General features: G+C 50.8%; 1 protein-coding gene across 7 annotated transcripts in view; it reads left to right on the top strand.

Annotated features, from left to right (window-relative positions):
* The window catches only part of RBM33 (RNA binding motif protein 33), a 129900-nt gene that overhangs the window by 90153 nt on the left and 14825 nt on the right, over window positions 1–24922 (top strand). The window contains exons 13-15 of one of the 7 annotated variants that reach the window (XM_046021402.1): window positions 800–1087; window positions 4517–4771; window positions 20645–20851. In XM_046021402.1, the coding sequence (XP_045877358.1) occupies window positions 800–1087; window positions 4517–4771; window positions 20645–20851 (750 nt within the window). Of the gene's footprint in view, window positions 1–799; window positions 1088–4516; window positions 5153–20641; window positions 20852–24922 lie in introns of all 7 variants that reach the window. The other 6 variants (XM_046021399.1, XM_046021398.1, XM_046021397.1 and 3 more) reach the window with 6 other exon arrangements.

The following is a 24922-nucleotide window of genomic DNA, read 5'->3' as shown; positions in this document are numbered from 1 at the left end:
CTTCCCCTTGACCTGCAGCCGCAAGCCTGTCACTTAGCTACTTGTAATTTCCGTTTTCTCGTACTCACTAGCCTTTCTTTCTTTGCTAAAGTAGCATTGAGACTATCATGATGTAAGAAATGAGGAAGGACTTGGGAAGGGCTGCATTGTAGCAGAGGCTTCGTTCTGTTACAGCAGCGTAACAGATACACCGCTGCCTTGTGCCCTTGAGCCCCGACCTGGTGCTGTCGGAGCTCAGTCCTCCCGGAGCCGTCCCCACTACGTGTGCGCTCCTCCAGGTGTTGGTTCTCCTTAAGAATCCAGGGGGTGAGCAGGACTAAGAATTTCCTCTCGGGTGAAACTTTTGAGCGTGTTTCCCTGGCAGGGTGTGGTTTTTGTAGGATACTGACTGACTGCTTGTTCTTTTCTTGTTCCACCCTAAATGTAGGGGGCCCAGTAAAAGTGGTGCCCGTTGCCCTTTGTTGGCCCAGTCCGTTTTGTTAAAAATGTCTGTCCCCGTCCTTAGGCAGCAATTGCGGTCCTGTGGTGGTAATTTCTGTTCAGAAGGAGCCTGTCCGTAGGCAGGTAGGATAACCTTGGCCAGGCCTGACCTTCAGCAGTAGTGTGTGTTGCCCCATAGAGCAGGAACAACCGTGCATGAAGGGAGGTGTTCACCATGGGAAAGTTATCAGCGCCCAGAAGGAGAGGTCACGTAGTAATTAACATGATTCTTGTAATATTTTTATCTAAGAATGTACCTTTTTATGTTCCTTCTCCCAAGTATCCAGTTGTAGTTTGAATTTCTTTCTTCTCATGCTAGAATACAGCTTCTCAGAATGTATCCAAACGGCCGATGCAGCAAATGCAGCCGGCTGCCCCGAGGAACAGTAATCTGCGGGAGCTGCCCATCGCGCCGTCGCATGTCATGGAGATGAGCAGCAGCCGCTGCTCCTCCACGCCAGCGGCTCCAGGGAAGCCTGTCGCCAGCACGTCACCGCCCACGAGGCCGGGGGGTGGGCCCAGGAGCACCCAGGGCAAGACCGAAGCCAAAGTCAAGCCAGTCAGCCCTGCGGTTCAGCCCAAGGAGGAGGCAAAAGCAGAACCAGAGGTAAGACCGTCTTCATTAAAAAATCTTTGATCTCAAAAAAATCTTTGATCTCGAATGGAAAGCCTTATAATCAGCTTGGTCCTCTTAGTGTACTCTTGTGCAGCAAGTTTTTCATAATACGGTCACTTTTTTCCAGCTGATCCTTCGTTGAACCTAACAGCCATGTCCATGTGAGACGCACTCATCCTCACGGGTTTACGGTGTTAGGCGGCGTTTGTGTGCCGGTCCGGTGGTAGCTGGTGCTGCAGAGCCTGGCACCTCCAGAGGGTGGGTAGCAGGTTGTTGGGTCTGTTTACCTGATGCTTCCGTGCCAGCTTCAGTCCCAGGCTGTCCCTGAGATACAGGTGCAGCGGTAGAGCAGACCTGTGAGGCACGGCTCCTAACCCAGCGTCGCGGCCTGCTGTCCCGGCGTTGGTAGCGCACCCTGGGCGGGTCCGCCGTTTGCAGCAGTGGCCTCTGTGTCTGGGGAAAAGATGAGTCTGTGGAAGTCAGACCAGTATTTTTTCACGGTGCGGAGAAGGTATACAGTGAGTTAGTGACGTTTATTGATATCGTGAGAACGCAGGGCGCCTGGGTGGCTCAGTGGGTTAAGCCGCTGCCTTCGGCTCAGGTCATGATCTCAGGGTCCTGGGATCGAGCCCCGTGTCGGGCTCTCTGCTCAGCAGGGAGCCTGCTTCCTCCTCTCTCTCTCTGCCTGCCTCTGCCTACTTGTGATTTCTGTCTGCCAAATAAATAAATAAAATCTTTAAAAAAAAAATCATGAAAACAGCAGTGTGAAGAACTTCATGAGGTAATAGAGGCATGAAATAAGTCACATTTTTTTTTTCTAAAAAAGATTTTATTTGTCAGAGAGCGTGCACAATCAGGGGGCGGCAAAAGAGCAGGCAGAGAGAGAGGAAGGGAAGCAGATTCCCCACTGAACAGGGAGCCTGATGAGGGGCTCGATCCGAGGACCTTGGGATCACGACCTGAGCTGAAGGCAGACGCTTTACGGACTGAGTCACCTAGACGTCCCTGAGTCATGTTTTCTGAATCAGTTATCTTTCCATTGAAATTTGGGGGTGGGGTCAGATTTTCCTAATAAACTTTTTTTTAAAATATTTATTCATTTATTTTTTTAGAGAGCGAGCTGGTGGGAGGGAAGGGCAGAGGGAGTAGGAGAGAGAATCCCAGACAAGCTCCTCGCCAGCAGTGGAGCCCGACAGAGCGCTCCGTCTCAGTGATCCGGTTACCACAACCTGAGCCAGAATCTAGATGGAATGTTTGACAGACCACACCACCCAGGTGCCCAGGCTTTCCTAGTAAATGCTTGGAGCAGTGGTCACGTAACATTACCACATGAGGAAGTAAAGACAAATTCAAGATACAGTGTTAACAACTAAGATCATATTAGAAGAAGGGGTGAGTTTTTTGGTTTTAAAGTCAATATATGAAAAAATTTGGTAGATTTACAGAGTGGTTTAAGATAGTTTATAAAAAGAAATTTTAGCTAAAAATTTTATCCTGCTTACAGTCGCGATAGCTCGCCCCTTGTATGTGTAACCTGATTTGGCTCAGAAAAATTAAGTCACGGGACACTTTAATTTCTAGTAGCGTTGGCTGAATCAAATGAGCGGAGTGAGCTTTAGGCACACCGCAGGCCACTTGGGGCTGCTCTCTCCCCGGCTGGTTTGGGGAAGCCCTCTGGAACCCAGCAGGTGCTCTGTGTATGAAGTGGTACTTGCAGGGAGCCATCATGTAAGCTGGACGTCTTCACGTTTTCGCTTGTCACTCTGTGTGTGGGTGCATGCGTGACCTAGACGTCCCTGAGTCATGTTTTCTGAATCAGTTATCTTTCCATTGAAATTTGGGGGTGGGGTCAGAGTGACCAAGAGTGACACCATTCACTTTGTGAGAAGTCTGTATTTGTGTGGCTTGGGTAAATGTGGTTTATTTTCTTACGTTCACCCAATCGGAAATGATATAATAAAGGACAGAGCTGTGTACAAGTGTGTGTTCGTATGTACTTGAATGTGTATGAATGCTTTCTTGATTGCTTGGTGAATGTGAATTACTCCTGTGCTGGAACAGCAGGTGCTCGGACCTGCCGCCTCCCCCGGCAGTCGGCCTCTCCCTGAAAGCCATGGCGCCTGCGCCTTTGAGCTGTTGTCCACGTCCTCCTGTCTGTCCGTCTTCCCTTAACAAGTGTTGTTTTGCTCCGGATGCCTCCCTGAGCCTTCATCTACCTTAGATTTGCTATGTCAGATCTGTCCTAGACTTTGAAAGTCGATAACCAAGTTGATTGAGATGGCTTCTGAAATGCCAGGCAAGTCCTCATGAGGCCTGACGCTGTCCTGTCGGTCATTTGGTGTGGGTTCTGGGAGCACCCACGGACTCCTCAGCTGCCTTTTGGTCTTAATTCCTGATTCTTAAGGTTTATTTGTTCCTGGCCGAATTATAGTGAGATCAGATCCTATTAAGTTCTTTTGTAAAGGATCTTTGGATGAGGGCATCTGCGATTTTTTTTTAAAGAAAATTACTGTAATTCTTTTTTTTTTTTTTAAGATTTTATTTATTTATTTGACAGAGAGAGATCACAAGTAGACAGAGGCAGGCAGAGAGAGAGAGAGGGAAGCGGAGAGCCCGATGCGGGACTCGATCCCAGGACCCTGAGATCATGACCCGAGCCGAAGGCAGCGGCTTAACCCACTGAACCACCCAGGCATTCTTAACAAATGCTTATCCTTTAATAAACTTTCCTCATGGGATGCTTTTTATGTAAGTTCCTGAACTTTCTCAAAGATTTTTTTGGGTGGACTTTCAGAATAGTTTGGGGCTGGCATGTAAAAGGCATTCCTTACATACCATTAATATTCCAATACTGCAATTGGCAGCATTTTGATTCTGTGGGGAGTGCATGAGTTCAAGGTCAGAGAGATTGACTGGTGCTGTTCATTATAACCAATTATTCTGTGACAAATGAGTTTGAGATCAGGCTGAAAATTCTGTACGAAAAATCAATAGTTCTAATCAAGCCCTTTCAGGTCATTTACACCCACCTTTTGTTGGTTCGTCAGAGAAGAGCCAGATAAAGCCTCTGTGACAGCACAGTCCCCCTGCTGTTGCCGTTTCCATTCGAACCATATTTTGATATCTTAAATGAATAGTTTAATTGGTTTCAAACTTGTAAATGAGTGGAAATTTACATTCTTTCAATAGTTTCTAATATTCTGATAAGATTTTCCAAATTAGCTTGAGCTGCGTGTAATCGTTTTTCCCTCCCAGAGGAAGGAGTTATCCTTAAAGTCTATAAGCAGATTCTGAATGGCTTCTTTCCGATCCCGAGCGGAGCGTTTTTGGAAGGCGCACTTTCTCGGGCTGCTGCGCCGGCCCGGCTCAGCCGGTTTCGCCTCCCGCTCTGCAGTAAAACAGACGTGTGTTCTCTTGCAGTTTCCCGACGAAGATGAGGAAACGAGGCTGTACCGCTTGAAGATAGAAGAACAGAAGCGCCTGCGAGAAGAGATCCTGAAGCAGAAGGAGCTGCGTCGGCAGCAGCAGGCGGGCGCGCGAAAGAAGGAGCTGCTCGAGCGCCTGGCCCAGCAACAGCTGCACCTGCCCCCCCCGGCCGCGGCCGAGCAGGAGCAGCCCGCCGCCGCCCCGTCGCCCACCAACGGGAGCCCACTGTTACCCTTCCCAGGTGCACAGGTCAGACAAAATGTGAAAAACAGACTTCTCGTGAAAAACCAGGATGTCACTGTTTCAAATGTTCAGCCCAAAACATCAAATTTGGTGCCATCTGGTGCTAACATGCAGTATCAAGGACAACTGATGAAACCGTTGAGACACTTGAGACAGGCCAGAACCGTACCTCAGAGTCCAGCTCAGCACAAAGTCCTGCAGGTGAAACCTGCGGACGGGGAGGGGCCGCCACCCCCCTCGCAGACCGCTCGAGTGGCGTCCCTGCAGGGCCGGCCCCCGGACGCCAAGCCCGGCGCGAAAAGGACTGTCATGCACCGGGCAAACAGCGGTGGCGGAGATGGGCCGCACGTCAGCTCCAAGGTCAGGGTGATTAAGTTGTCAGGCGGGGTAAGTTGACGAGGTAACTGGTGCCTCTTGGAATCTGTGCTTCCCTCAGAATGTCCTAATTCCCAGAGAAGGGTTTCGAACAAAGGGAAGTCAGAGCTGCCTCTGTTCCAGCCCCGCGGGCCAGCCGCTCCGTGCTTGCGCTCGGTGACGAGAGTTGCCGTTGCAGTTCTCCGGCGGGCTGAGACCCGTGGTCTGTCCGACTCTGTCTTGAGTTTTCCTGAAAGACCAGTGGGACGGTCCCCAAATTAGGTGTTTCTCACTTTTAGCTAATTTCTGTAGATAATTTGTGGTAGAACCATCAGGTTTGTTTTAAAAATAAAATTTTCTTTACCAAAAGACAAGCAATCCTGTTGTGTGCAGCTGTAGGTCCAGGGAGCACCCGGGGGGGCAAGCGCACGTCCTGCGGCTGCTTTTAAGCGGCGTTGTTTCAGAGGCTGGTCCCATCTTCTCTTCTCAGGCTAATCTCCGCCCTGGTGAAGACCAAAAGGATTAACCAAAGTCCGCAGTGAAGTCCTGTACGATCTTACCACATGCGTGCAGCAGGGGAGCGCGCCTCCTTTCTTTCCTTTCGGGCGGTACCCCTTCTAGATGATTCTCAGTGAGGCGCAGCCCTTGCGATTCGGATGAGCTCTGTACCCAGAGTAGACACGGTTGCCGCAGACAGATCGCCCTACAGAAGGTTCTCAGTCAGGCAGCACCCTGTAGCATCCGTCCTTACCATGCCACGTGCTCTTGACCCGCTCGCGGGAGGGGACTTGTCTGTCCTGTGTTGACAGCGGGGTGCCCTGCGGTCTGCGTCAGGACAGCGCTGCCCCTTGCGTGCCATCTGTGCTGTGCACGGAGGAGGGGAGGGCAGGACTGCAGACGCAGGCCCTCGGAGTGGGCCAGTGACACCCGAGGGGACAACTGGTCGCTGCTCGTTTAAGGAGTTCGATTTATCTTTTATTTCTAGGTCTGTAGACAAAAAGTGTGATCTTTTCACATGCGATGAGAAAAATTTCGATAGAATAGTATGATCTGGAGATTCCATCTTCAACAGACCCTGTGCTGTTTTTTCAAATCTGTTTTTCTCACCTCTTTTCATTGCGATTCGGAGTGTGGATAAGCAGATGGCCTCTATCACGCTATCACGCTAGCTTGTTTCATCACTGTATGAATTTGTTTTCTTCGGGCAAGACCTAAGCAGGAAGCAGTTTCACGGTATCTGTGGTCTTCTGTTTTGACCTTATTTTAGGTAGACTTTGTCAATGTCTCATTCTTTTGCTTGAGTTAAAAACTTAGGAGGAGGGGACATGGGGCCACGGGCCACGGTTGGGAGGAGGCCTTTTCCCGTGACATTCATGGTTGGTGTTGTGTGCAGTGTGGTTCGTGTGAATTGAGGGTCTCTCGTGGGCTGGGAGGTCCAGGGTCTGCTGTGCTCTGAGAGCAGCTTTCACACTAATAAACTCCTCTCCTTTAAAAGAATTTATGTACTTAAATTTTTGTTTTTTTCTCCATTGGGGGGAAAATGTATATTTTGTAAGACTGTATTCCAGAATCCTGCTGTGTAATTATACAGTACACAGAGGAACAACAGAGGACCGCTGCACGAAAATAGCTACTTGACAAAATTTGGAATAACTTTTTATCTCTTTGTAATTAAGTCATCTAGCCAACATGTTCTGTGTCTTGGGATTTATTCCAGCAAGTCCTGCCGTGGCGTGTTGGCAACCTTCAACTGACTGGGAGATCAGTATCCCTTGCGTGTCTGTCTCTGAACCAGAAAACATTGGTATTTCCCAAGAGGCCTTGGGTCTTTTTGTGTGGGTAGAACTATCCTTAAGGGAACATATTCGTAACTGTGCAGGTGATGCGAAAAGGAAACTGTTTCGTTAGGTGCTGGGTGAGCTCCCATTTCTCCTGACTCTTGTCTCCGCCCCTGCGGGCCTCCCTCTTTCTGCGTGAGCCTCGGAGGTATGCCTGGGGCTCAGCCGGCATCCTGGTCAGGCTCCGACGGGCTTAGCACGTCACACCGTGCAGAGCAGTATTTGTGCGTTTCAGGTTTATCGTTACTTAGGGAATAAAAACATCTCGTCATCTGTTCACGTCCTTATATTTCGTCGTGAGGCCTGGACGTCTCCACGCCCTGTTAGTGCAGAGTTGCAGGATGTTGTCCTTGTAACGTTCCTCAGAGAGGTCTACTGTGGAGAGGGCCAGCTTATTTCCTTGGCTTTTTTCTGACCTAAACTGGCCTCAAATAGATGCAGTTACGTTATCCTTTCCATTCGCCGTGGCCTCCTCTAGTTGCATTGCTTGGTCTCTAGAGGGACATAGGACGACGGCAGCGCGTAGTGTCCTGCTGGAAGGTGGCCCGCTGGAGATCACGTTCAGCTGGGTGTCCATCGGATGCTTCGGAAAGCAGAAATGTCTCTGAACTCTTACTCTGATGTACAAACTGGAAATGCCTTAAAACTTAATTTGGGTTCTCCAGGTGTACCGGAGGCGATGGAGAATCAATACAGAGTTCTCTTTGTTCTTTTCCATGTGTCATTATTTATAATCAGATAATCTCTGGGTTTTATTAAATTGGGGTTTTTAAAATGTGAAAGAGCCGAGTCTTAAAACAGTAGTTGTTTTTTAAGTCAGTTTATTATTTTATTTTTAAAGTGATTTTAATTCACTCTAATTACAAGAGAATTTCTTGTCCTTTTATATCGTTTCTCTCTGTTACGGCTAATGCGTCCCGGGCATAGGAGGCGTTTTCAAAAAGAATTTAATCAAAATTCTTTGTGGGTATAGGTTTTCACAGTCACGGCGACGAGTTGCGTGGTAAAGCCCGAGGAGTGGTTCTTCGCCCTCACCGGGGCTCTCTGTTGGCATCTTCTTGGTCACTGGTCCTTGTGAAGTGCCCTTTCACGAAAGGTAGCGGAGGAAGCGCTCCCTCGGCCGGACAGAGCGCATCGGTCCCCCCGTCTGCGGTGGTGCGACACGGTGGGAACGGTGTGGCTGTCCGTGAGGAGGACTCGCGTCTGGGTGCGCGCATGTCAGTTCCTTTCTCTGAACCCCAATGTCTGGGCTCCGCGCCGGGTTGTGAAGTAGCTGTGGGGGCGCATGAAGGCGCGTCTGGCACGCGGAAGGCGCCCCGCGGACGGGTGCCTGCTTCTTGCTTCTCGCTTCTCGGGCGCTGCTAAGGCCCCGGCAGGAGCGCGGTCGCAGCTCACGCCACACAGTGGCGCTGCCGAGCGGGGCGGCTTTGCGAGGCCGGTGCCTGCATGCCGGCCTGACGGGGGAGGACATTCGTCCCGGAGACGTCATGTGCGTAGCCCCGGGCCACGCAGCTGCTGGTGGCTGGAGCTGAGGTTCTCAGGATTTGTATTTATAAGGTGGTTTTGGCTGCTGCCTTGTTCCGAAGTGTTCCTTAATTCTTGGTCAGGGATGATATCCTGCTGTTCTCAGGGAGTGCGTAGCAGCATTGATTCAGAGTTTTGGCCGGGGCTTCTCCCATGAGGGGGTGATGAGCTTTCACTTTTCTGGCCAACCCCAGGCGGTAGCGACCGCCTGGAGAGTGTTGAGGTTTCCGAAGTTGGAGAAAAGTGTCATGATGGGTGCATAGCAGCAGCGGTGTGGGTACAGGACTGGAGTGTGGCCGGGTTTCCATCATTCCTGGTCTAGAACTTTAACATGGGGGTAAGCACGGGCGCCCTGACCCCTGGCTCGGTAGAGCGAGGGACGGGGTAGCCGGCCTCCCTGTGGCCGTCACTCGCCGTGTGCTCTGAATGAATCTGCAAGTGCTCCTGTGTTGGTCAAATGAGGTCGCATTTTGTATGAAAACACGGGGGTGAAAACTAGGGGAATTTGCTGTTTAAAGAGACCTGTGTTGTAAGACTCATCAACATATACGTGGATTTTAGTTTTCCCACTCATAGTTGGTGGTCTGGCTTCGCTAGGTAAGACTACCAAAGGAGTGAGTGTGTGTAGAGTGGTGGTTTATGAAGTGTTGGATATTGTTGAATATTTCCAGAATTCCATACGCCTTCCCGAGAGTTACTTATACATAAGTAATCTGCCTAAAGAGCTGTACTTGATGGAATGGTTCTTTTTTATTATGTCATATATGGAAAAATTCACTTGCTCATTTCTCAGAAAGATACTTTAAGTATTTAATTTTCAGAAACCAAAAGAGCAATCTTTTTACATCATTTTGTTTATAACCAATACATAATCCAGGAAAACTACTCAAGTAAAAATATAAAAATATAAAGTGTTTACTCAGTGTAAACTCACTGTCGTCATCCAGCTATGCTTTGTGATCACGTAGCAGAAAAGCCGAGCACGCACAAGCCGCGGGTGCCTCCTTCATGAAGGACTTGCTCCAGGACTGCAGCTCTGGGTCTGGGCTAGGGCGTGTTGGGTCGTGACTTCAGGGAACCTTCATTCGTGGCCCCCATGGGCCCCGGTGTCCTCTGGAAACTGCGGCGTGCTCCCCCAGGCCACCTGGGAGGGTCCCAGGCAGGGGCGGGTGCGAGGAGCCGCTCTCGGAGGCCACCCCAGGGAGGAGCAGTGGCTTAGTCAGAGCGGCAGTTCCTGGAGCTCTTGAAGAAGACGAAAGCAAACTCTGAATTCAGCGGCTTTAGTCTAATGGAGGTAATAAAAATTTTAAGAATTTGGCAGCAAATTAAGTAAACAGTCTTTTGTTCTGCCGGCCACACAGAGAAATGGGAGAAGCCAGAATGCCTCAGCAGGAAAGCCAGCTGTCCAGTCGCAATACTCTTGTATTTTATTTTTAAAAGGCTGTCAAGTGCTGCTTGCAGAAGGTCCCAGCGTATCTGTGCGTGTGCGCTTGCTCTGGGGGGTCGGACTGCATGCGTGCGTTCCTGCCTGCCCTCCCCCGCTCCCAGGTTACTCTCAGACTTACTTTAGGATGTCGTAGAAGAGGGAACGCGTACATACCTCATCGTTCTGTGTTTGGTGGAGGACGTTTTATTCTGATGTAATTTCGGTTGAAGAGAAGTTGCAAAAACAGGATAAGGACCTCCTGCCCCCCCGCTTTATGTTTTGCCCCGTTGCGTTGCCGCTGTCTCTCTCTGCCCGCCCCACACTCAGTGCCGCTCTGTCACCGCCGGGGAGTCCGCCACAGCCTCGCCGCGTCTCTCCTCTTGCACATCCACGGGGACACGTCCTCAGAACTGGGGAGACGCAGCATCGACACAGTGCAGCTCGTCCCCGGCTTGGCTCTCCCCGTGCAGAGCCACAGTCCCAGCCCGGCTCAAGGGCATGTGCTGTGTTTATGGTCCCCACGACTTTGGGACAGCAGCTTGGCCTTTGTGTGTTTTGCCCTTGACTTTTTAATTTTAATTTTAATTTTTTTTAAAGATTTTATTTGACAGACAGAGACCACAGGTAGGCAGAGAGGCAGGCAGAGAGAGAGAGAGGAGGAAGCAGGCTCCCTGCCGAGCAGAGAGCCCGATGCGGGGCTCGATCCCAGGACCCTGAGATCATGAGCTGAGCCGAAGGCAGAGGCTTTAACCCACTGAGCCACCCAGGCGCCCCTGCCCTTGACTTTTTTAAAGAGGGGAGGCTGATGATCTTGTCAGATGTCCTTGAATTTGGGCTTGTCTTACTTTTTCTCGTGCTCTTTCAAGTGATGTGCTTCGGGCAGGAGCCCCATAGAAGGACGTCGTGTTCTCAGTGGGTCCTGGCGGGAGGCTCCTGACATGTTTGTCTGGTGTTGGTAACTTGGATCACCTGTGCGACGTGGTGTTTGCAAGTCTCTGTCCGCAGGGTTGCAGTCTCACTCTCCGTAATCGATATGTGATTTATGGGAAGGAACTTGGAGACTATGGAGATGTTTCATTTCTTGTCAGATTTTCACTGTTTTTAGTAAGCCCCGATGTGGGCTTACTCTGATAGCTTCCTATTCGCTCGCTGACTTACGGGCTCATGTGTTCCCAGCAGTCTGGGCTGTGGATTCTCACTTTATCCAGTGAACAGTTCCTGTTGTCGGTTTTGAGTTTTGATTGTCCCAGATGGGCCAGTGGGAGCCCCTGCGGGCTGGCTCTGTGTTCGTTGGTGTGTCTCCATCGCTCTTTGAACACAGCCTGAAATCTGGTGCAGGCAGATGATGGGGCTCATGCTGGACTTTGTCTGCTCAGCTCTGGGGTCAGGCCTGCCTCTGCGGGGCAGAGAGCTGGGCGCCGGGCGCGCTCGCTGAGCGCCATTGCTCTGGGCCCCGTCTGCGCACGCCCAGCCCGTCACGGTGAGTTCCAGAGGCAGATGAATCAAAAAGAGATGCCGTTGTCCGCTGCCTTTCTTGAAACAGGTCACTGACATGACTCAAACAGACTTTTTGCTGTACTGAGTTCACTTTTTGAATTGTTCTCTTGTGGCAGTTCAGAGAGAAGGTAATGTCACTATTTAAACGTTAAAAACGAGGGTATTGGTGGACAAGGAGGCAGCCACGCCACGGCAGGGGCCCGGCGGAGTTGGCAGGTGCAGTGGCCTGGCGTTGGAGTTCTGCATTTTGTTGCATTTGCTGTGCGTGTCCGCAGGGCTTTTTGGCAGCCGTGGCTAGTAAGCACTGCCACTTCCTCAGGCGCTCGTGGCCGGGAGCTCCTACCCTGGTGCCGGTGCCTGTGGTCAGGACAGCTGCTGATGGAGCGTGTCAGGCAGACGTGCTGGGAGCGGAGGAGCTGCTCCCGCAGCCTGGGTGCGGCGTGGGCGGGGGCGGCGTCCTGGCTGCAGGTAAAGCAGCCCCCGATGGGTGCTGTGATGCGCAGGTAGGGAGACCCGATGAAGGGACTTTGAGTGAAGGGGAGGAGCTGCCTGGGGGAAGCCAGGAGGTCAGGGGAAAGGGAAGAGCCTTCAGGCAGGTAGGGGACAGCTGGGGGAGGGCACTGACGAAGGTCCTGTGGCAGGGAGGTCATGGCCAGTGTTCTCACTGTAGGAAGGCCATGGTGACCAGAGTGCAGAAAGCAAGTCCGTCTGGAGACGGGGGCTTTTATGGGCTGTTTTATGGCCTCGGGCTCGAATCTTGATCACCAGATCCGGAGAGCCATTGGAAAGTTTTAGCAGAGAGATAAGAGACTAGCGTTTGAACCTTGGTTTTTATATATTTCTAAATTAGACCTCACTTGCTGGTTTTTTTTCCGGAGGCTCTGCCTTTAGTGTTAATACACAGAAAGTCATAGTCACAACTGAGCGTTGGCTTTAGATATAGAAGTGTTCATCCTGGAGCCATCTGTCACCCTTTGGGGACTCTTGGTTTGAGGAGGAGTTACACCTACGCGTAGAAGGTAGGACTGGGATTGGTCACCTTCACTGCCTCCCGCTCTCCGGCTGTGGCCCGTTTCCTGCCTCTGGCCCGCTGGCTACCTGCCTTGCGCTTGCCCCCTGCCGTGTGTGGCGGCGGCCTCTTGGAGCTGTCCCCTGCTCACTGCTTCTGACTGAGGCGGGGCTCGCACTTCTATTCACTTTTCGTGTCCAGGGTTGAGAACAGTTTCAAGAACATTACTGGTGTTTAAAAAAGCATTTGTCGAAATAATTGAGAAAGTATCTTTTTCCCTTTAAAAATCTGGACATTGTGATTTCTTTGGTGAAATACCAAAGAAGGAATTACAATAGTGTGTTTTCCGTGAGTGCTTCTGGTTGTTAAAGTAATAGCTGTTGTAGGCATTTGGGTCACACCAGTTAGCAAAATGGGGGTAAAATAGCGTTAATTCTTGTTATTAATTCTCCTGGTCGTCTTTTCACGCTAACATTTGTGGTTCCCTCACAAACTCCTCCTTTATTCGGTGTACAGAATGGGATTATATCGTACATACGGTTTGGCACTTCTTGGGTTGTGTTGAGTGGTGGGTAGGTGTGAGGACATCTCGTGCAGAGACCCGGGCCAAGGCAGAGCGCATCCCATGCTGTGGGGGTGACCCTGTGAACTGGGCTGAGCTGCCTTACCCGTGCAGAGGGCACTGACTCGCTTGGTTTCTGGGAGAAGCTCACGTGGGGTCAGGCTGTCCCTGGGAGCTGAGCCCGCACTCGAGGATCAGGAAGAAGTGAGTTGGGTGGAACTGAGTGGGAGGTGAGGTACAGGAGGACAGAGCTGCTGTGGTGTGGGGATGGGGGGGGGGGGGTTCCGGGAAGACCAGATGGTCAGGCAGACGAGTGTAAGCTGCTTTAACCCAGGTAGGGGAGCCAGGAGGGCCGGGGGCAAGGGTGAGCCCAGACCCTTGCCTCGCGGGCTCCCACCCTCTCCGGTAGGGGCGTGGCTGATGGTGGGGTGGAGGGGGGCCTCATTGGTTGCGGGGTCCTTTCCCCGTGCCAGGTGCTCGTAAGGAGTAAGAGGGCCCGAAGGCAACTAGCAGAAGAGAGGAAGAGACCTGGGCCTGAATCCTGATTAGTCACGTCTTTGAGAATACGTATATTCCAGAAACTTCCTTTAGGAGCCGAAGCGGTTGTATATAAAATTTTTAAGAGCTTTGAAATGCTTTAGTGGACAGAATTAATAGCTTTCAGAGAAAGGACTTTTTGAGCATTCTTAAACACGTGGCTTCTAAATTTGGGCAAAATCAGCAATTGTTCATTAGAGGACAGAAATCAGTTGTAATAACTCCGTCTGTCTATGTTAATTTTTGGATTTTTTAAGGGTATGATATCGGGGAGTAACATAAGTGCTTAAATCAGAAATAATCCATGTGTAATTAGGAACCAGGATGTGGCCACTCATTCTCCCCAGCAGAGGAGGAAATCCTTCTCCAGGGTCTTGGGTAACTTCCCTCTCCTGACTTCCAGGAACTGTCAAGGATAGGAGTCATGGTACCTCCGCAGGGAAGCCGCTTCTTCTGAGCTGCTCCGCAGGGGCACGCTGGAAGCTTCTCTCCCTGGCCTGGAGCCTCACCTAGGTGGGGGGCTCAGGGGGAGGAGCCGAGCCTGCAGGAGCCCTGCTGCCTGGAGGGTCCCGGCGTGCCGCCCCACCGTGTTTCAGCCTCAGCTTCCGTTTCCTTTCCAGCGGAGCCCGTTCTGGTGAGAGAGGTGGAAGAGTCGGGGGCAGGAGCTCCTGCCTCCACCCCCCAGAGGCTCGTTTTGTTCCCCCGAAGTCCGGTGGAGTTTGTCTTCCAAAGATTTCCCCACACCTGACTCGTGTCAGGAAGGTAGAATGGGGAGCGAGAGCAGGCGGGCGGGGAGCTGGGCCACGCGAGCTGTGTGTCCGGTCCAGTGTCCGTGCTGTCCGGTCCAGCGTCTGTGTATCTGGTCCAGCGTCCGTGTGTCCGGTCCAGCGTCCGTGTGTCCGGTCCAGCGTCCGTGTGTCCGGTCCAGCATCCGTGTATCTGGTCCAGCGTCCGTGCCGGCCAGCGCGCCCAGCCGTGAACAGGCCCTGGTCTCCTTGACGTCGGGTTTTGCTGCACTTCAGTCCATGTGGGCCCAGTATTGAAATTTTAGGGGAAGCAGGTAGACTCACGTCAGGTTCGTGTTCTGCACACTCGCTCCATGTGAGGGCGACTGATGGCAGAGAATCAGCAAATGTGAAGGAGTCCCCCTCCTGTCCTGTTCTAACAGTTTCCTTAGGAAATTGGTGTAGGAACCTGGAAAAAACCTTAGCCAGTTTATTTTACTCTCTCTTCTTTAAAGAATAGTCTTCAAAGACAAAATAGAGCCTTAAGTGTATTTATATTTGGAAACTTCACGTAGCATGCATATCATTTACTGTCCAGGTTCGGAGTGAGCTTTCTGAAGATTACGGGGCGAGGCCCAGCATTGTTGCAGTTAATAGAAACCCGTTCGGTGCGGCCTGTGCGCTGCAGGATCAGCGGCACGGCCATGACAGTGAAGTGGGCCTTATCGGAAGGGGAATTCATGAGAGGCTGCCCTGGGACCCCAACCACTGTCCTTGTGTGTGTCCTGACAATGTTATCTGTCCTCTCAGCGCGGAGTATCAAATGTCTGTCATGAGTACAGAAATTAATTTAATGTCACCTGAAGACATGCAATTAATCTTTTAGAGGTTTTCATAATACCTTTACAGAAAGAGTTGCCAGTTTGGCGGATTTGGATTTTGGGGTTTAGAAGAAGATAAGGGAAATTAATTTTTCATCAGGGTTAATACAAGCTAGCAGGGCCACAAAAGCTGAGAAAAATGGTTGGGGAATTTGTCAAGTGTTGTCACTCTGGAATAATGCTGCTTAAGGTCTGATAGGTGTAATCAAGAGTTGAGATTTCTATAGCGAGGGATTAATCAATTTGCTCACTCGCGAATGCAAGTCAGTGATACCACTTCACGGGGTTTAAGAATGAAAATAAGATTTGATCTGTCACATTGCGGGAAGCCCTGACAGTATCAACGGGCATTTTTATCTGTGCTTTTAAACCATTTGTTATAAATAAATTTGTCCTGCTAATGTTGGGGGCTACAAACCTCATTTTTTGGTAATGATTAAGCTGATACAAAGTGTTCCCCTAGGCTAACTTAATTCAGGTGGTACCTCTTTTATCTGAAAAAGAGAAACTACTCGGAACAGACAGTTCTGCAGTACTCACTGAGAGGGAATGGTTGGTGAAGACAACCAGCAGAATCTTTCTGGCTTGGTCTAAGATAGGCTGAACTTTTTCACCTCATCTGTGTTCAGAGGAAATGGCAGACTAGAAATCGCTAGACACGCTGCTGTGCAGGGAAAGGGAAAGGGAACCGGCTGTCCTAACAGCGCTCGTTTGTGGAAGAGGACATCATTTGCCATCCACAGGCGACCGGTTGTTCCTTACGTTACCATTGGCAGGTTTCTGAAGTTCCTAATTTGAGGTCAGTGGTGTTTTCCTAACGATTTCAGGATCTGTGTCGGCACCGTGACTGTTTGTAGGAGTTGCCGAAGGTTCCAAGTGCCTGGGCGCGTTCTCCTTGCCTGCTGTCTGGGTCTGCGTGTGCGCGTGGGTGTTCGCAGTATGTGCCTGCCCGGAACCCAGTCATGAGCGCATTGGTGACTTCCCACGTGTTGACTAGAATAATTCCGGAACATAAGAATTAGCTTGTCATTGTGCTGATTTGAAGGAGACTAATAGTTCTCGCCGTTGAAACAAGGAAACCTCTCCATTTTTCTTACAAAAAGGAATAACTTCTATGTAAGCCCTGAGTGCTCAGCTGTGTGGTTTAGAAACACACACACGTCATTATAGGGACCCTTCATGCACTTGCAGGAAGGCTAGTCTTTCTTGTTTCAGTTTTTGCTAAAAGTGATTCTGTTCAGTTACAGTCCTCCCCTAGGAAGCAGCATTCGACTGAGACGACAGGAAGTCCCCACTGGTACCGTGTGGCCAAGGGGATCAGGTTTTTCATTTGTACAATGAAGATAATAATATTTACCTCGAAGGAAAATGAGTCTGTTCCGAAGCCAGTACACTGCTTGTCACATTGCGGATGGTCCAGAAACATTAGCTCCGCCCACCCTCCTGACGGTGGATATGTTAATTACACCAAAACTGCGGAGCTCGGGGTCCTAGGAATGCCTGGGAGATTTCTGTTGCAGAGTTTATGACGTCATTTACAGCCATAGACGGTGTACAGAATGGCCTCGACCGTGAGCCACTCCAGGGCTTCCCTAGCACCGCCTCCCACTTCCCAGGAAACCACTGATGGGAACAGTTTTTCCAGAAAGCTAGTCAGTCGTAACCCCTGCCTGAAACGTCTCCCTTTCCGTGTCTGTTGTTTCCTCAACAAGTGTCACCCGCCTGCTCTGTTCTCTCTTCTGACGGTGCTGTGCGGACGGGGGCGTCCCGTGGGGCTCCCCTTCAGGCCAGCGAACGGGAACCGATAGCAGTAGCGATCACTGCTCTGCAGAAGCACCGAGCGCTTCGTGGCGGGGGGAGGAGCGAGCAGGCCGGTCGGGGGGGGGGACCACAGAGACCCCGTGGCCCGGGGATTGTGCCCTGGCGCCAGAGCGGTAAGAGATGAGGTGCACATCCAGAGGAACGGTGTCGTCATCGGGTCTTCCCGGTGATTTCTTAGAAAACCTTTACAGCATGACTGGGACACTCTCTTGGTGTCCTAGCTTTCATACTCCACTCTGCATAACGAGACTTAAGTTCTTCTCTTGACAAATGAGGAAAGAAAAAGCTTTTGTGGCACCTGTTTTTCCTGCACTTTGGGAATCAAGCCTACTTTAAAAAAACTTTTCTTGGACGGAAAATGAAAGTTCATAACTTTGTTTTTCAGGGTTTTTATCTGACATTAACGTCTCCTCTTCACAGAGGAAATTACCACCGGTCTCTTGCCCGGTATAACGACGAGAGGATTTTTATTATTTGGAGTGTTTCTTGACGGAACGTTACGCTCTCAGTTCCGTTCCCCGTTTAGAAACCATCAGGTCACCCGTGTTGATTTTACCGTCCAAATAGGCACACACACTGACACCGTCTGCCTCAAGGAAGGCAAGTTGCGGTGCCTGCCCTTGGTGCAAGCTCTTCTTTCCAAGTTAAAGTTCACTGTGTAGATCACGTGTTTAGTTTTGCGCTACTAAAGAAATAAACGATGACAGTATTCATTCTCTTTGTCCATCATATACATGGACGTCATCCCTTTGGGGCCGAACGTACCAGCGGGTTATCTGTTCTGCCACATGGCATAGCCGTTTGACGCATCAGACAGTGCTGCCGCCTTGGAAGGTGACCCGTTCCATGTCACAGTGACGCTGAGGGAACACCCGTGTGCTGACCGGCAGTGGCTGTAACCTCGAGGTCCTGATATTACCATCTTTTTTCCTAACCATTGAGAACTTCTGTTTTTTTTTTTAAAGTGTGATTCGCTATTTATTGATCCTTTCGGTAGACAACCTTAGTATCTTGGATACGTACAAGAAATTTCGGTTTGGTGAGCAACACAGGATGATGGGGTCTAGACTCCGGTTTCTGTAGGGGCTCGCGGGATAGCGGATGCTCCGGGATCCACAGACTTCCCGCTCGCCGGGCAGGCTTCCAGGCAGCTTACTTCGCCCCTCAAGTCCTTCAGGTGTCCGGTGTCCAGGCAGCCTTGTGTTCCTGGGGTCTGCTGCTTGGGCGTGGGGCGCGGTCCCTTTTCTGTGCGAGTGAGTCACGCTGCTGTTTTGGGGGGGTTTTCCTCACAGACGTTTGTGGGGGTGCTTTGGCCGCCTCTTCGGTGCTTGTGTGTGGGTCATGACGGCCTCACGGGGGACTGGGAAGGTTCCTCCTCCTCTCTTCTCTGAAAGAGGCTTCTAAGATTGGCCGCCTTCTTCCTGACACAGTGGTTTTTCTTTGCAGGAGGTTTTCCATTACCAATTCAGTGTCTTCTCATTTTTCAGATTTTCTCTTTAGTCTTGAATTGATTTGATGTTTTACATTTCTTTAGAGTCTGTCCGTTTCACCTCAGTGACCTGACTTGTTGGTATAAAGTTGTTCATGACATCGTTTTTCATTTCGGTGGGGCCTGTTGTGATGCCTGCTTTCTTGTTTCTGATTTTGGTCGTTTGTGCCCTCTCTTCCTTTTTCTTGATCAGTTTAGTTAGAGGTCATTGGTTTTTTTGATCTCAGAAATGCAACTTTTGGTTTCATTTTTTTTTTTTTTTTTTTTTGGTCTATTGTTTTTCTGTTTCCTGTGTCATTGCTTTTTGCTGCGATCTTATCATTTCCTTCCTCTATTTTGAGTTTGATTTCCTTTTCTCCCCTAGCCTCTTGAGATGAAAGCTCAGGTTACTGATTTCAGCTTTCTTTTCTTTTCTGACATAACTCTTAACTTGCATCCCCTCAGTTTTTATGTATTTTTATTCAGTTCAGAATATTTTTTGGTGAGTTTTTTAGTCTTCCTTTCTTAGTCTGGCTTCCAGGGGTTGACCCTGTTGCTACATAGCTTGTTGGTCGGCCAGTCATTCAGGAAGACATTGTCCAGTGTGTGTGAGTGGGGTCGCTGGCTCGCAGAGCCCACCGCAGCTCCTCCTTCCTACCTGCCCCCTACCTGCGTGAGGCCCCCCGGCTCCCTGGCACCCCTGGAGAGCACTCACCTAGGCCTTCAGGAGTTCTTTGAGCTCCAGGATTTCCCGCTGTGTCTGCTATTGTTCCAGAAAGGCCCCCGGCTGACAGCCCGGTGGGCAGTCCCACCCCAGCACCCCCTGTGGCTGCCCTGCTGGCCACGTCTTAGGAGTAGGTGCGAGTCCACGACTCTTTTCACTTCGACTCCCAGAGACCTGAAATGCTTGTTCTGGGTGGCTTTGTCCCGTAGGTACTTACTGTTGGGGGGGGGAGGCGGTCGGAGAGATTTGCCCTCCTTTGCATGCTGCCATGGTCAGAAGCCCTGTTCAGGTGACAGTTTTAATCCTGCTTCTCTCGGGTGCCAATTACTTCGGGCAGTTTTTTACACAAATCTTACCTGCACCTGCCTTGCTGCAGCCTCTGTCCCTTCACTGTGCTCCACTAAACTGCCTCTAAAGGTCAGTGTACAGGGGAGAGAGGCACCGGGTACAGGGGCCACTGCTGAGCTCATTCCCGCAGCCCCTTGTGGAAACACTGGCGCTGGCCAGGCCGGGGCTGGACTGGAGCGGGGTGAGCAGCGGGGCCTCCTGCGGGCGACGGGAGTCTCACTGCGCACACCCCGGCACACCGGCCCGGTGTGCCCCGGCTCTGTTCAGGCCACGTGGTTTAGCAGGGCTAGACCGTGCGCTCCTCTGTCTGCACTTTCTTTCTTGGCCCCCGGCTGCCCTCCCTTACACGGAAAGCAGCCCACAGACGCCGTCCGGAGAGGTGTTCTGTGCTGCCTGGCGGTGTCTTGAATGTAAATAGCGCAGCTTGAGTGTGCTCAGGGGCAAAAATCCGAGCGAGACCACGTCGAAGGTTTGTGAGTCGGCGGTGTCTCAGCCTCCAAGCCTTGGAGGCCCCCGGGAGGCGCAGAACGGGAGACCGTTGCAGAAGGAGGACGGGCACAAACGCCGCTGGCGGAAGAAAAGGAGGGGCTCAGGCAGGGGGCTCTGTTGGGGGACGTGGGGGACTGCGGAGATGAGACAGGCCCACGGCCTGCTGAGTGCTGATGGAAAACTTCCTGTTTCTGGGGAGGTCGGCTCTTCCGCAGGCGCCGGTTTGGGAGCTCTAAATGACCCCATTTCGGGCCTGTGCTTTTCTTTTTAGGAAATACAGCCATTTTTAAGATCAGGAAACAAGGGGTTTTCAGTGAAACTCCAAAGGTTCTGATCCTTGTGAAGCTTGTAATAGTGCCCGCGAGTCCCACCTCCAAAGTCACAGACTTCAGCAGTATTTCCCTGGGCGAGACAGCCCGTACTTCATTCTGTAGACCTCTTGAGTAGATACAGTAGTTAAAGATCTCCGTGGTTTAAGTTTCACCAATACGATGAAAACCTATGCACATCAGATGAGAAATTTCCTTGGTGGCTCGAGTGAAAGGACAGGTGGTTTTTCACTTGTTCGAAAAGGTTTGCTCTCAGGTGAGGGCTCAGTGCGGTGGGCCCCGAGGATAGGGAAGGCCGCCCGCCCGGCCGCGCGGGTACTGACCAGCACGCTGCCTTGTTTCAGCAGGGAGGAGAGAGCGACGGCTTTTTTCACCCTGAGGGCCAGCCCCAGCGGCTCCCACAGCCCCCAGAAGTGAGACAGCAGCCCGCCCGCAAGGTGACGCTGACCAAGGGGGCCCTTCAGCAGCCCCAGCACCCGCCAGTGGGGTCCCACGTGCACTCGGCTGGCCCTCCGGGCATCAAGAGCATCCCGGGAGTTCATCCGGCCAAGAAGGTACTGCCTGTTAGCTGGGCCGAGTGCCGCCGGCGCGGGCCTATCCTCCTGCCCCTGGTGGTAGTGGCCGGCGTGTGGACAGTTCTCGGATAGCAGGGCTGCGCCGTAGGAGGGCTCGAGTAAACTTAAAAATGGACGGTCCTTTGTTCTGGCTTCGGAGGCTGTGTGTGCACAAAAGGACTTCCCTCTCCTGACTTTGTAACGGAACACGTCAGGGAAAGGCCGCACAACCGGGGCGTGTGGCTGTTCTCTCTAGCTCTGACCCGGGCACTGGGGACAACCCGTGCTCACAGATGCCGTCTGGCACGCCGCCGTCCGGCACGCCGCCTCCCTGCTCGCTGGCTCCCCGGGCTCTGCAGACCGAGAGCCAGAGGGACGTTTGCGCAGCCACTTCCTCGCTCGTCCCCAGGTTCACGGGCGGGAACGCGAGGCCTTTGGAGGTGAAGCACCCTGTCTGAAGAAAGTGGCCCTGACTCTGGTTCTTTTTTCCTTCCTTTGCTCTGAGGATTAAAGGGGTCCTGACCGACTGTGGGACGGGAGACGGGCATGCAGAATGCCTTCCGCGGAGGTGCCTGTTCTCCTCTTGCGCACTGAATTGAAAACCTCCCCTAGGAGAAGAGTGTCCCTTTGTCCCGTTACGTCCCTGTGGTGGGGCGCCCTTCCGCTCAGCTGGTAGGGAGCCGTCTCTGTGACTTCCCCGAAGCCTCTGCCTCTCTGCCCAACAGTAAAGTCTCCTCTTGGAGCGTAAGTCCCGTGCCCCTCGTCTGATGGAGTTACGCAAGGGGGGAGGCAGGGCAGCAACACCTGCTTTGAGTTTCTTCCGGAAAGCTCTGCGGTCTGCTAGCTCTTTTCTCTGCTCGTCCTCCTGCTGATTCTCAGTAGTACTAGTACCGCTGTGAAGGCCACTGCTAAATGACTTTGTCGACACCATGAGCACTTGACGTAGGAGCAAACAAAATTATTCCCTTTTTGCAACAGAGGATTAAATCTTAACTTCAGTCTTTGAAGGTTGCTCTGGTCTAAACTGGCTTCAGTCGGGGGCTGTCCCCGTACACGAGGAGAGACATTAGAGGCCTCCTGCCCCGGACAGCTGTGCGCATCTGAAACGTTTGCTCTCCTGTGAAGTGAGGACGGCAATGTTTCCTAGCTCACCTCGGCTCTTGGGAGGATTTCATAAGAAGGTGCAGATAAAAACCATGATGGCTGGTGTATAAGGGAAGCATTTGGTAAAGGATATTATTATTAATATTGTAACTTATTATAGCTAGCATATAAGAATACTTACTGCTGGTTTCCAGCCAGTTTTACTTGCAACTTTTCCCCTCCAATTCCACTTAGTTAATTTCAGCAAAATTGCACACATTACCCAGTGCACACAGCTGGGTGTGCTCCTAACCCCTTCGTCCGTCTCACCCTCTGCCCACCGGCCCCCCCCACCCCCGCCGGGCAACCACCGGTTTGTTCTCGAGAGTTAAGAGTCTGTTTCTTGGTTTGCCTCTTTTTATCCTTGTACATTTGTTTTCTTTTTTTAATTTTTTTTAAAGATTTTATTTATTTATTTGACAGAGAGAAATCATAAGTAGATAGAGAGGCAGACAGAGAGAGACAGAGAGAGGGAAGCAGGCTCCCCGCCGAGCAGAGAACCCGATGCGGACTCGATCCCAGGACCCCGAGATTATGACCTGAGCCAAAGGCAGCGGCTTAACCCACTGAGCCACCCAGGCGCCCCATACATTTGTTCTCTTAAATTCCATATGAGAATGAAATCATATGGAATTTTTTTCTTTTTGACTGACTTTGCTTAGAAAAGCACTCTCTGGCTTCATCCACATCATTGCAGATGGCAAGATTTCATCCTTTTTGAGGCTGAGTAATTACCGCACGTGTGTGTGTTACATGTACGCACACGCCACATCTCTCTCCGCTCGTCTTCCGACGGACACGGGCCGCTTCCACAGTTGGGCTGTTGCGTTGTTGATCTCCGCCGCTCGGACAGCTGAGGTGCCGGCCCGCTGCTGTTTTCGTCAGCCCTGATGAGGCATGACGTGGGCCACGCTGTCATGTGTCTGTTGGCCATCTGGAAAGATCTCCTTTGGAGAAATGTCTGTCTTCTGCCCATTTTTAATTGGATTATTTGGTTTTAGGGTATTGAGTTGTATCAGTTCTTTGTGTATTTTGGGCTCTAGACCGGTGTCAGGTCACCTGCAGATGTCTTCTCCCGTGCGGTGTGTCACTTGCTGAGCTTTTTCTTTTGCTGCGGTCCCGGTGACTTGCCTTTGCTTTTGCTGCTCTTTCTTCAGGAGACACATCAGGAAAATGTGGCTGTGACCAGTGTCAGAGAACTACCGCCTATGCTCTCTTGTACGATTTTTATGATTTTAGGTCACACATTTGGGTCCTTAATCCATTTTGAGTTTATCTCCGAGTGTGGTGTCAGAAGTGGTCCCGTTTCATTCTTCTGCTCGTGGCTGCTCCGTTTTCCCAAGACCACGTGTTGAAGAGACTTTTTCCCATTGCATACTCTTGCCTCCTTTATTTTTTTTTATTTTTAAAGATTTTATTTATTTATTTGTCAGAGAGAGAGAGAGCACAAGCAGGCAGGGAGGCAGGCAGAGGCAGAGAGAGAAGCAGGCTCCCCGCTGAGCAAGGAGCCCGATGTGGGACTCGATCTCAGGACTCTGGGATCATGACCCGAGCGGAAGACAGTGATTTAACTGGCTGAGCCACCCAGGCGCCCCTTCTTGCCTCCTTCATCAAAGATTAATTAGCCATACAGTTCTGGGATTATTTTTGGGTTTTCTGTTCTGTTCCCTTAATCTGCATGTCTGTTTTTGTGCCGGTGGCATACTGTCTTGAGCACTCCAGCTCTGAGGTGGCCCTCGAAGTCTGGAATTGTGATGCTTCCAGCTGCGCTTTCCCTTTCCAGGGTCACTTTGCCAATTTCGGGTCTTTTGCGGTTCCAGACAAAGTTTGGGATTGTTCTAGTTCTATGAAAGGTGCTGTTGGCATTTTGAGAGGGATTGCACTAAATGTGTAGACTGCTTTGGGGTATTGTAGACATTTTATTTTATTTATTTTTTAAAAGATTTTATTTATTTATTTGACAGACAGAGATCACAAGTAGGCAGAGAGGCAGGCAGAGAGAGAGGAGGAGGCAGGCTCCCTGCTGAGCAGAGAGCCTGATGCGGGGCTCGATCCCAGGACCCTGGGATCATGACCCGAGCCGAAGGCAGAGGCTTGAACCAACCCACTGAACCACCCAGGTGGGCACCCCTATTGTAGACATTTTAATATAATTTGTTTTTCAGGCCATGAACGTAGAACGTCTCTCCATCTCTCTGTGTCGTCTTCAGTTTGACCCGTGTTGTGTGGTTTTCAGAGTACGGGTCTTCCCCTCCTAGGTTTATTCCCCGGCGTCTTATTTTTGGTGTAACTGTAAATGGGTTTTCTTAATTTCGCTTTATGTTGTTTCATTATTAATGTATGGGAATGCAACAGATTTCTCTACATTGATTTTTTTTATCCTGCGACTTTACTGAATTCATTGGTTAGTTCTAGTGGGTTTTTGGTGGCGTCTTTAGGGTTTTCTGTGTATGGTATCATGTCAGCTGCAGGTAGTAAGGGTTTCACGTCTTCCTTACCGGTTTGGATGCCTTTTATTTCTTTATCTTGTCCGATTGCTGTGGGTCGGACTTCTAGTGTTGAATGAAAGTGGTGAGAGTGGATAGCCCTTTCTTGTTTATGATCTTTGGGGAAAAGCTCTCAGTTTTTCCCCATTGAGTATGGTGTTGGCTGTGGTTTTCATACATAACCTTAGTCATGTTGAGGTATGTTCCCTCTAGACCTGTTTTGTTGGTTTTTAATCATGAATGGATGTTGTACTTTGTCAGATGCTTTTTCTGCATCTGTTGAAACAGTCACACAGTTTTTATTCTTTTTCTTACTGATGTAATTTACGTGTACCTTTTGATGCATGTTTTCCAGTGTGACTTCTCTTGAAATATCCTTTTGCAGTTTTCAAAAACTCATTTCCCAGGAGGAGTTTTGTTACCTTCTGGGGAGTGTTAAGAA

The sequence above is a fragment of the Meles meles genome, chromosome 10, assembly GCF_922984935.1.
Source record: "Meles meles chromosome 10, mMelMel3.1 paternal haplotype, whole genome shotgun sequence".
NCBI classification, from domain to species: Eukaryota; Metazoa; Chordata; class Mammalia; order Carnivora; family Mustelidae; genus Meles; species Meles meles.
This window is presented reverse-complemented; position numbering and strand designations above follow the sequence as displayed.